The 12,452-nt window shown below is 35.9% G+C and overlaps 1 protein-coding gene across 1 annotated transcript in view; it reads right to left on the bottom strand.

Moving 5' to 3' along the window:
* APOB (apolipoprotein B) overlaps positions 1-12,102 on the bottom strand; it is a 35,871-nt gene extending 23,769 nt beyond the window's left edge. Inside the window, exons 1-13 of the mRNA XM_054820703.1 lie at positions 11,937-12,102; positions 10,225-10,263; positions 8,216-8,331; positions 7,202-7,347; positions 6,009-6,162; positions 5,670-5,825; positions 4,539-4,663; positions 4,267-4,352; positions 3,290-3,509; positions 2,061-2,288; positions 1,755-1,872; positions 1,486-1,632; positions 209-420 (exon numbers count right to left, since the gene is read on the bottom strand). Of these exons, the coding sequence (XP_054676678.1) occupies positions 209-420; positions 1,486-1,632; positions 1,755-1,872; positions 2,061-2,288; positions 3,290-3,509; positions 4,267-4,352; positions 4,539-4,663; positions 5,670-5,825; positions 6,009-6,162; positions 7,202-7,347; positions 8,216-8,331; positions 10,225-10,263; positions 11,937-11,994 (1,805 nt within the window). The 5' untranslated portion in view covers positions 11,995-12,102. The remainder of the gene's footprint in view (positions 1-208; positions 421-1,485; positions 1,633-1,754; positions 1,873-2,060; positions 2,289-3,289; positions 3,510-4,266; positions 4,353-4,538; positions 4,664-5,669; positions 5,826-6,008; positions 6,163-7,201; positions 7,348-8,215; positions 8,332-10,224; positions 10,264-11,936) is intronic.
* Between the last annotated feature and the right edge of the window lie 350 nt (positions 12,103-12,452).

The raw sequence follows: 12,452 nt of genomic DNA, 5'->3' as shown, positions 1-12,452 counted from the left end.
TAAGACTTAAGGGAAAGACTGTAAGCTGGCACTGCTCTGACAAAGCCATAGATTTACTCAGCTGATGTGCTTGTTCAAACAAAGAAAACAAACAAGCAAACAAACAAACAAAAAAAGCAAAAAATACACTGCTAAATATCTACCACTGCAAATATGGCCAGAACTTTGTTCTTCCTAGGAGACCAGTATATAACTAAATTTTACTTACTCTTCAATGCCTACTTCTTCAGAGTCTAGGATGTTGGCAATGTGTGAGGCAATAAAGCTTTTCACTTGCTCGTTCTTTTCCTTTGTGAGGACTCTCAAAATCTTTGCGAGATCACTTTGGGAAGGGTTTTTCATCAGTATGAGATAGGCTGCTAGACGTTTGTCTGTAGGTGCATCCCCTTCTTGGAATGCTTTCAGAAGTGCTGAGCGGTCCTATATAAATAGAGAAAGGTTTGCACTGATGAGCTGGCTAGTAGATGACATTGCTAAACTCTTTTGGGAATATATAGGGTCAAATAATTTACAGGATGTAATTTTTTTCAGAACCGCATAACTATTTCTATACCTTATTTCTATAACTGACCAAAAATGTTTCATTGAAACTATTATGATAAAATTTCTTTTGATAGAAAATGTCATAGAAATTATGGCTTTATTAAAACTGATTTTCTTATCCTATATCTGCAAGGTTACTTTGCTATTTAGAATACCGGGTTTTAATTGTTGGGACTCAGAAGTGTTCTGGTCTGCAGACAAGTTCCCAAATTTTGGAAAAAAGATAATTCAATTTAGGAAAAGAAGGTGATCAAAGTCTTCTGCTGCAGGAAAATTAAAAACGTAGTTTGAATATAAATAATAATTCAAAAAAAAAAATTGAAACTGAATCCGAGGATGTGATCTCCAGGTGTTTACAGGCTCCCAGACTCGTTAAGTCTTGTCTGGAAACAAGAGCGTGTCTCTTAGAGTAGAAACTTGTTGATATTGAAACTGTTTCACTATTCTAAGCTGAAGTGCTCTGTATAATGACACCCATTCTGCAGGAGGTGCTTTAATGTCACTGTAATTTAAACATAAATCTGACCTGTACTATTAATAACGATGACAACAAAATGCCTGTATAAAATAGGGACCTGATTTTTTCTTAGGTAAATACATTTAAATCTGGAGCAATTCATTAGTTAAAACCACCTTTAAATAAGTAGAATTCCATTTAAGACATTCTAACAGATCCAAACTTCCTATTTAAACTGAGAGTATCTATGCAAAGCAACTGCAGCTCAAAGGAGCAACACCCACTAAGTCAGAAGTCTGCAGAACTTCTCTGATATGTGTATGTAAACTAAACTAACTACAGGAGTTCTAAAAAAGCTGGAGACAGCTAAAAGGGAGATAGCAAAAGTATGAAATAATGGGAATGTTTTTGCATATTCAATAACTTCTGTGAACAGTCAAGGTGAACTGAAGACAGTTTATGCTGGTTCTTGTGACCCAATTTACCTCTTCAGTAACAGTCATTTTCCTGAATGCCTGGATGGCTGCTTTCTGAACTGAAAGTGATGCAGCTTCATTTCTGATACATGTCTTAAGAAAAGATTTCAGGTTGGGTTTAGCTTTCTCCATCACTGCACCCATGTTTCCAATAGCCTGTCAGGGATGAAAGCACGGAAAGATAATAAACATTTTTTCTCGACCAAGAGGAGTAGAGTAATATATGCGCTACAATTTAAAATAATAGCCTGCATAAGGAAAGAAGGAAATAAAAATACCCGAAGTGTGAGGTATGTGAGTTCATCTTCCCCAGAACAATCAGTGCCAAGCAGTGATACCATGAAGTCTGCAACATCTGTTATTTCCTCTGTCACAATCATCTTCTCATTGTAGAACCTAAAGAAATAAACACATTAGAAACAAAAGGAGAAAATGGTAGATGTCTATTTATTTTTTATTCCCAAAGAGCAAATTCATGAGAATAATAAAAAATCACCAAAAAGTGACTACTCTTAGGGTTTACTCTAAGCATTATAATGTTTTATTGAGGTTATTTCATACAAATACATGCTATCACTACTTACTTAGTAACAGAATGACTCAAGCCATAAAAAGAAGCTCTACTTGGCTGATACTGGGCCATGTTAAGAATTTCCCGTATTCTTTTTGGAGTTGGAGAAGGCAATAGTCCCAGGGTATATGTGACCAGGTCCACCACAAGTGGATTCACATTTCCAGTTCTCAGTATTTGAAGGACTGCACCATAGCACTCTGGAGTCCCACACTGCATCAGGGCCTGAACTGTGATGGAACTGAAAGGAAAAGAGATTACTTTGATTAATTAATTCCTTGTTTGCAGTTATTGCTGTATTTTGCATGTTTGAAATAAACAGTTTTATTAAGGTGTTTTAATATAAATGACGCATGCTTATGCGTGACTGGAAGCAAATCACACAATTACTTATCAAAAAGAAGCTTCTTAGTTTTATGAGTTATACTAATAACATGATTAGCTGTGAACAACAAGAAAGTATTAACAATACTATCATTACACAGACATGTCTCTTTTTTTCTCCACAACGGACTTGCCCACTACTATAAGTGTTGTAATATAACATGCTGAACCAGACTGAGGCTCTAGTCGTTCTACAGACTGAGAACATAAAGTACGTATAAGTTGACTCAAGTCCAGCTAGAACAGAAGAGTAAGGGTAGGGAGTGGAGGGCAGGGTCAGACCAAAGAATTGTACCCATGTCTTCAGAAATCTCACTTTCAAAACTGTGTTCTTTGCAGTAAGTCAGACTTGGGAGTTTGGAATTGCAGTCATTGTCCTTGAGCAAAACTGCATGAAAGATATTTGGCTATAACATATCCACAAGTTTGTGTCTGGCATACACACTTGGGATGGTGGTGGGGAGGAAAACTGGGCTGTGTTATACTCTATAGTTCAGCTTCTCCAATAAGTTTGGAAGATTTGATGGGTGGAATGATCAAAACAATATTAGTTCTTCACAGAAGGCTAGAACTTCCAGATCCATTTGAATTCTTATACTGTTCTCACAGATTTGATGTTCAAGTTCCAATTAACAACTGAGCATTTCTGATGGAAAAATGTGAAATCCACACATTTTACTCTCTCTTCTTTATTTCTTTCTCTAGGTAATTCTGATGATACTTATCTTTCTGAAAGACACTCTTTAAATCTAATTAACCTCTAATTTAAAACCACTTGCAGCAAATAATCAGCTTTAGAATGGATTTGCTACGGCATTGACATGAGGTGTGCTTGCACAATGAACTGTTGTAACATACCTTGAAGTTTCCATCATCTTTGGTACAAGAGAGCCAAGAGTGGTGTTATGCAAACTTCTAAGTCCAGAAACAAATCTGTAAAAGAGTCTTGCTCTCTGCTGGTTCTGCTGGGAGGCTGTAAGTTTCTGCAGTTCCTGAAGGATTTTGAGAACAGCATCCCCCTGCCTGGGAAATTTGGCATCTGTACTTTCCAGAGCAAGTCCCCTCTCCTCCAGTTCATCTAGAAATAAAAAAAAAATGCATTCTTTATGTCTCTATCAAGGAACTATGTTCGGTTTTATCTTCTGTCATATATTCAATATAAACTCTGTAGATTATTTTATATGATAACTGTTGAAGTTTAACAGCTGAGCAGTTTCTAAAAATAATGAGGTCGAATTTAAATGTAATTCTCCCAAAAGTTGAATAATACCTATTTAAATAAATTCTTTTAAATTTTCATGAAGATGATTCTTTAACACCTTTTATATTAGCATAGTTTGCTTTTTCAACTTTTAATGAATATATCTTAGGAGAAATATATTATGACTAGAAATAATAACTACATGTCAAAAAAGTGTGTTTCAGAATCAAACATATAGTAATCATGAACTGTTTGCATTTGGCAGCTGAACCTAAAAGTTATGTAAGACATTATGGTTAGCTTAAAAGGGTTCATTAAACTATTTTCCAATAAGATTTAAATTACTTTCCAAGCAAATTGTATTTTTTAATTATAAAGAATAATTTCAAAATTAAAATGAAAAGACAAAGATTATTTAAAATGACAGTGTTTTTAAACTTTTCAGGTTTTCCCATTTTATACCCCAACCTTTTTCCTGACTAAATTGATCAAATTTCATTAAAAATTAGGAATTATTTTGGTCTCCTCAACCGCATCTTTAATTAATTCACTTTTTTAAAAAAAATTGTTCCTGTATTTAACCTGTATTAATATTTTGTCCCTGTATTTGTATTATTGAGAATTGCAGCTATACCTCCATCAAAATTTCTGTTATTTATCTTTGGAGTATCTTCAAGCTTCAGTGTCTGGTTGACCTCCGTCATCACACCGTAGCGATTTCTAGCAAACAAAGAAAAATTCAGTGCTTTAGTTGAGTCTAAGTAACTTTGAAGGGTCTTGCCATGCCTCCGCCTTCTTGAGAACAAAATGCATATTTGGGGATGAAGTCAGGGCAGAATGTGATACATCACGATTTAAAGTGAATATTTATAACCAAAGAGTAATGATGAATAGTGAGCCACCTACTTGTATGAGGAAGGCAGAAACAGGTGTTTTTCACTGCAGACAGCATCTCTTATATGTCTTTTCTTTGCATCAATATTGTAATGACAGAATTGAGTGCTCCTTAGAAGGGTAGATAATGGGATGTTCTGTAAAATAAATAGTTTGGTAGTCATTTTACCAAGTAGTATGGGAAACAAACATAGTTTTAAAGGCTACTACAGTTTTACTGTAATATTAAGAGTTACAGCATATTGGAAACAAAGGTGCATAACTGGAATCATTCTCATACAAAGACAAAATTGTGTCAGTATCAATCCTTAGTCTTAAGTCTCTTCACAGGCAAAAATCCCACTGAAATTTTCCCTCAGCCCTTACAGAGGTGTTTGGCTTAGTAGTTAGTTCATGATTGATCCCCTGCTGCCTACAACAAAGGATTCCTTCATAGAAACCAGTTTGTAATGTTTAGAGTAATTCAGGCCCCTTGTAACAGCTGATGCTGTTTTTAATTTCACTCTTATTATATAAATTTTAAAGGTTTCTACAACAAGCTGTAGAAGTGGCAGAAATTATAATGTGTTTTTAGCATGATATGAAATCCTTTTTTTTTTTTTTGACGGAAAATACTCAAAAGCACAGATGCAAATATACCAGGAAGAAATGTGGCAATGTTCATGTAAGAAACTGCATTTGATCATTGTGGATTAACAGGCAGCCTGAACAACATGTCAAATCATTTACTTCAGGGCATTTAGAGCCCTCTCCTCTTGCATATCATATACACATAAGGGTTTTAGTGGACTACATGTTTTACATGAAATTGGAATGTTGAAAATTTTGATCCACAAAACTAAAAATTTGGATATGATCTGATAGGTTATCATGTAGTCAATATTACTAATTCTGTCTATGAAAAGTTATCCTTTAAGAAATAATGAGAAGAACATGAAAGAAGGTAATAACATTCTTTCTCTGCATTTGTTTTTCTCTATTGACTGCCAACAAAACCACAGTCTGATCTAATGCAAGGATGTAGAAAACCTATTTAAAATTTTAGAAGATAAATACAAAATTTAGTTGTTGTTGTAGCTGTTTATCATTTTAAGTTATGTAGTGAAGAATGTTATGTCACATAATTTTTAATTATATACTTACTAGTCCCTTTACAATGGCAATAGGGCTGACATAATCTCTGATGGGACTGAAGTTGTCACAGGCTTTCAGGTCTCTGCTAATTGAAATATCTTCTGCAACATTTCCTTTTCTAGATTTGAATTCAACTTCACTGTCACACTTTCCATATACAGTATCCTGGAAAGAAGAAAGAAATCAGTATCTTTGTTCATGCTGTCAGACGTTTTCTGGTCTAGCCGAAAGGCACCCTCTCTCATCTGAATTTCCAGGTCTTTTGAAAATGATGTTCAGGAGTAACTTTACTCCTGAAGTTTCTTCCATTTGTTAAGGAAATAAAGTGGATACTTTCAAAACACCTACCATTGAAATTGTTTTTACGTTTTCTACTGTTTCTGTTGGCACAAGTAAAGCTGAGATGATCCCTCTCTTGAGATTCAGTACATTCAGAGGTTCGTCCTTCTCTGGATACAGCTTGACTTTTGTTCCATCCTGAATGCTGAATTTCAGCTCATGCCTGCCCAAAAAACCCCAACATTAATATCAAATCACATTGCAGTCACCCAGTGAAGAACATGTTATCAATAAACTGCTGGGATACAGCTAAAGCATCATGTTTATCTTGGACTACCATTATTTGCTATTTGCTGTTGTTACTATTAGAGAGTATTACTATTAAAGCAGCAAAATTCTAAGCAAGGACATTCTGATATCACCAGACTACGTCATCTAAGGACAAACAAATATCAAGAACAATGGCTGGAAGTTGGAATTGCATAAATTCAGAGAGGAGGTAAGTAAATTTTTTGAATGAGGTAATTATTAGTTACTGCAATAGGCTACAAAACAATGGGAAGGATTCTTTACTAGTTGCAGTCTTTAAATAAAACCTTGGTTGTTTTCTGAAAGACATATTTTAACACTGACTCAAGTTGTCTGAGATCTACGGCTTGTGAAACAAGATGGAATGAATACTGAGGCATTGAAACAAGCATGAAGGTGCGTGAGTAAAACATGCGTTGACAAGCACTCGAGACTAGTTGGGTGGAGGGAGTAGTAGCAATAAGTTATGAAAGCAGATAAGTAAGGAAAAGATAAGTTGCATAGGTCATTAAAGATCGTGATAGGAAACCTGGACTTCAGTCTCAAATGCCTTTCTATTGCACAGTCTTTGTACCATGTCAGCAAAGGAAAATTGTCTTAAAATGGCTATGCACAGCCATTTGAGAATTTGCTTACAAGAAGGAACATTCCACTTGCAACAATCTTTTAGGGGACTACCCAACAATTTCCTGATGTAGGTGATATAAATGACAAAAACATTCCAGGTGAAAATTCTGGATGGAAAAAAACCTTCCCTACTAGCAATTGAGAACCGTGCTGAGTTAGCCCTAAATTATATCAGGGAGAGTTTTGCTGTGGAACCAGCTTATAAATCTACCATGTTATCATGAAACGTGTTCTATGCCTGGAAAAACACAGTCAGGGTGGACTGTAACATTGCAGCCTGTTCCATGTTAAGGCTACACGTATTGATGATAATTGATATTGCTTACTTGGACATGGCATTAGCAAAGTCCTCAGAGTTCTTTGACTTTTTCAGCATGGCCCTTCCCTCAGTATCAACACCAAATGTCTCCCTCAGGGAGCAATGCATTGTCCTCAGGATGAAGTGACACAGCTGTGGTACCTCCAGTTCGACCTGAAAACACAAATATGATGTGTTTATCCTTTTTTCATTATCATGTTTCCAGGATCATCCAGTTACAGTTTTGAAAATATGGTATTCATTGGGTTTTGTGAAGTGTCAGAATCACCCTGCTAGCAGCTGTTGGGAAAGATCCCAAAGTACTCTAAATAGCTTAAGGTAAGTTGAGGGAAAAAACTATGAAAGCAGGTATTTGCTTGGATAATGGTATACATGGTAAAAAAGCAACTTAGGTTCTGAACATTTACAGTACTAGAAGAACTGTATGAAAACCTGAGTCATTACACTGATCAATTTTTTAACTCTGACAGAACAGTGTGCGCTAAATAAAAAATATTTTCCTCAGTTACTCCATTTCAGAAAAAAACAAACCAAACCAAAAACCAAACATGATGGGAAAGTTTTGAGCAAGATGGTGGGACATTGGATAGTTTAATGGCCTACGGGACTTTTTACTGCTACAACCCTGATCCTGGCTTGACTGTTACCATCACCAGGCTATCAAGTCGTCTTCCTGGTGTTGATAAGCTGTTTTAGTTCAACTTCTAGAAATGTTTGATGGACATTGGTAGACTCAACCTGGGACATAAGGAAAATTGAACTACCAGGTCTTCCCCCTCTCTTGTGTAAAAGTATAGCCAGATCAGGATTGAAATGCTCTGGCACAGTGGTGTGAAGGACTTCTGCCATCCTCAGTGCCTTCTGTCTAAGACAGGGAGGGCTTAATCTTCAAGACTCTCAACATGTGCCTTTCAAATAATAATTGTGTTTGGAAAAACATTGAAGGATGCTCCCCAGCTGCCAGTTCCCATGTTATTCAGTATACAGTCCCAATCGGTTGTATTTATTCCTCTTCCCCTACCTTGCAAGTGATCTTTGAACCACTTCGAGAATCTGCTGTTCCCGTGATCCCGTTTGATGTTTCTGCTTCATATGAGTAAACATATTTTCTGAGGTGTTTAAATCTGGTTGCATCTTCTGCAATCAAGAAAACGAGTACTTTACGACTTGGGTAGGATATGCATAGGTAGATCCTTACAACACACTCTTAGTGTTGTGTGACTGAAATGAATGCCACATATAAAGAAAGTATGAGGACCCTCCCATTACATGAGACAATTAATCTGTAATTTTAAACCCTATGAGCAGGAATGAATGTGGTAATAGAGACATAAAGAAAAAAAATAATTTGTCTCAGTGTCAAATACAAGGGTATAAGATCTTCTTTTGGTGTCTGGAATGCATAATGTAGGCCAAACAATGTCCTCAATTACAATTCACTCCCATTACAGTTGCAGGCACAATTTTAAATTAAATGTGTGTTGATCAGGCATCGTAAGTGACTGTGTTACAGCACTTTAGGTCTACCTGAACCAGAAGTTACTGTTCCTTCTGTTTAGACTGAGCAACTCACTGGGATTATGACGCTGCTGTGATGCTGAGTGGAAAGCAATTTCCTAAATTGCCCCTCTGGGGTTATTTGTGACTGTCTGAACATATTAGAATCCTAATCTACTTTTATAGAAAAAAAAGGTAAGGTAATCTCGGTGTAAACCCACACCATCAAATCTGTATGATTTTGCCTGCCTATCTGCCAATGGCAATGTTATCTTGCCCTTTGTGTCACAGAATTGCATACTTAGAGAGAAGAACAGAATGGTACTATAAATATCATATTTCCTCCTTGCACTATCACTTTTATAAGCTTTACATATGTTAATAGTGTTTTAACTGAGATTACATTTATGTCGTTGCAAAATAGAATTAATAGAATTAATAGAATTAATAGTAGTTATCATACAGTAATCAGCATCTTACAAACATTTGAAAACTGAATTACATTATCTAATTAACCTTAAAATTAACTACTATAAAAAAAATCAACACTATCCTTGTCACTTTTGGCTATCCTGGTCTATAACATTGCGTAACTGTACATTCTCAGAAATTTTCGCAATACCAGTATCTACTATGCTAAAGCCAAAAAGCTAATTATTGCTTCATTTCCTGCTTTTAAACAGAAATAAATGGAAAAGGAATAGGGAAATTAGAAGATTAGAAATGCAAATACCAAATGATTTATTGTATCAAAAATACACACGAAATTCGCAATGAAGCCCAGAAGTCTTTGAGTTGCTTCAGGCAGCTGAAATAAACCCAATTGCCTGGAGATGGTGCTAAAGCATCCAACAAGGGAAAAAAACCCCTGAAGATCCAGAGGCACAAACAAAACAACCCATTTGGTACTTTGACCCTATGGTGGAACATTATGTATCTAACCAAGCAGTCAGGGCCAGTCAGAGTTGATTATAAAGATAGGGCATAAAGTCAGCATTTCCTGAGTCTTGACTTGTTTAAAGAAATTGCTGTCCTTGCTGACAGAGTTGATGATTTATTCTACAGGTATTTAGCTAGATACCCAAGTGCAATTCTGTGGGTTTAGCGGCCGCTGCGAAGGGTAAATGAGAAGTGAGATTCAGCCCACGGTAAGGTGTAATGTACATAACCTCACTGCTAAAGCTTCGCATCTCATAAACAGGGATTTCTAGATTAAGGAATTTGCACCTGACAATTAAGAAATCAACAAAACAATGGAAAGGTAGTTTCTTAATGGCAGCTTTTCAAAAGTTTAGAGACTCAATCTCAGATTCTCTGATCTTAGGAAACTTTTGAAATTCTTTCAGCGAAGCATTATGGATAATGAAATACCTAAAATAAAGGGCAATAAAGACTTCAGAATATTGCCACTACTTTTGTTTCAATTATTTCAGAGGAAGAGATTTATGGAATAGGAAATGTCAAGCTTTGAAAGATGTATTCGGTTAATACAGTGACATAAGATAACAAAAGCAGATGCAAGAAATCAGTTACTTGAACATCCTGGGTTTCCACTGTCAGGCGTTTCTTCTTCTGTAAAGAATAAAAACACAAATTAAAAGCTGGAAAAGCACTTTATAGCTATAAAACAAGGGCCAAATTTTCACTGTAAGGCCTTTTTATTTCATACCAACTTTTGATGTAGTTTGACACACTGATGTAAATGACAAAGCTACTATTAACATTGACAGTAGAGTCAAATCTAAAGGGAGGTACAGTAGTTGCCTTGATATTGTGAACTAAGACCTCAGAATATGATCTTTAAGTCACTAAATTAAATTATTTTGGTTTAAACTGGTAAGGACCAGCTTGTAGGTTTAACAAGTACTTTAAAAAGCCCTATGCTATGTGAAATATAAAGTTTATAAATGATGGGCACAAAATATATAGGTAGACAGATGAAATGTAACATATAACATGGTTTACTTTAAAATTATAGTCTATTTGAGCACAAAAAATACTGCATAATGGATGAATGGCCATATTTTTCTTTTTGCATATTTAAAAAAGGACAACTTTGAGGAGTAATACTACAATTCTCTGCTATTAAAACTTTTCTGAATATTGAGAGTTCATTCTTTGGAGGAAAAAACACTGATTGGAAGAATATTCAAGCTAAGAAAAATCATTTGCTCTGATCTGTCTTTAGTCTGTCTCATATTACTTTATTTTAAATAAAATAAAATATAAAATAAAATAAAATAAAAAATAAAATAAAATAAAATAAAATCTAGTAAATTTGCTGCATTCATTTGATGCTATGTCATTCTTTCAGATATCACACATGAATGCCAGCACTTTTCACGATATTCTCTGCACACTTTCCAACATTAGTTACAGTAACAGCAATACTAATAGTAATGCCATTATTACTATTAGAATAGTAACAGTAATAACATTATTAATATCCATCAGAAACAAGCGCATCCTTTAAAATTGTGTAACATCAATCAACAACAGAATACTAGTTCAACAAAGGTGTATTTATGATAAATTTGATCTCCATATAAAACCAGACCTGCATAATTGGCCCAAGACTCAATTTCCTCCTTAAGGTTCCTGAAGTCTTAAGTAACACTACGGTGTTGTACTCTAAAAAGCCACTTCTTAGCAAGCAAGGACAGCTCACAATCCACAGCACCATATTGATCTTTTCTGATCTTAGGAAAAAACCCAAACCCTGCTGGCCTACTTCTTTTACTACTATACTACTACTACTACTACTACTACTACTACTACTACTACTGATGACTATGTCCCTTTACCATCAAATTGTATTTCAAATATCAGTATTGCCTGCCAAATACTTTTTGCTTTATTGGTCTCCATCCTCACATTTGCTGCAAAATAGGTCAACAACAGCTGGGATAAGTCTGTATGGTATCTCCAAGCTAGAGTATCTCCATGGGGATTTAAAAGGACAGCATTAGAGAAAAGCAATTAGGCCAAAATGAATTATGTGAATTCCTTACAAGTTGCAAAATACATTAGATCTGATTAAAAGACACCCGGGACATTTGTGACTTTTTCTACGTTGGGATTCTCCTGTGATTCCCCAGTCCTACAAAGGGAAGACATCATATCTTTGCCACACTTGCCCTCTCTAATACTATAAGCCATTCTCCTGTTGATTTTTGCATTATCATTTTATTAACAGGTTCATAAATAAAGCACCAAAAAGCACTAAGATAAGAGGCAGTACTTACGTGTGAGAACCCCACTGCTGAGCAGCAGCAAGAGCAGCAAGAGCTGCACGGGGCCCATGGTGAGGCCCGAACTCCCTTGAAACACTTTCTTTTTCTCTGTTTTTCCTTCCCTCCCCTCTTCCCTACCGCCTCGGAGGGAGAATAAGCCTTCTGACTTGGACCTTCGTTTATATAGTCTGTGGCAAGCAGCTGAGGCAAACGGTTTAGAAAGCTGAGAGCAAATTGCCAAAGGTCCAAAGGTGAGAGTCCCAGTTCCTCACTGCCCTCCAGACCATGCTCTGCTTTGGTTGCTGGGAGTCCCTGAAGGCAGAAGACAGCATATACTGGAGACAAGTCACTCTTCCAGTTCACTGGGTTTTTTTCTTTAACAAAGTTTTAAAAGCGAAATCGCTCAGCTACACACTCTAACAACGTATTCAAATAAATTTCCTGCATCCACACTGGAAGAGTTACGGTGCATAAATTATAGCTGGAAGAAATGATCACTGCAGCATGTTTTCAGTATAGATGTTGAGA

Source organism: Grus americana, chromosome 3 (assembly GCF_028858705.1).
Source record: "Grus americana isolate bGruAme1 chromosome 3, bGruAme1.mat, whole genome shotgun sequence".
Classification (NCBI taxonomy): Eukaryota; Metazoa; Chordata; class Aves; order Gruiformes; family Gruidae; genus Grus; species Grus americana.
The sequence above is the reverse complement of the archived record's forward strand: the minus strand, read 5'-3'. Positions and strand labels throughout refer to the sequence as shown.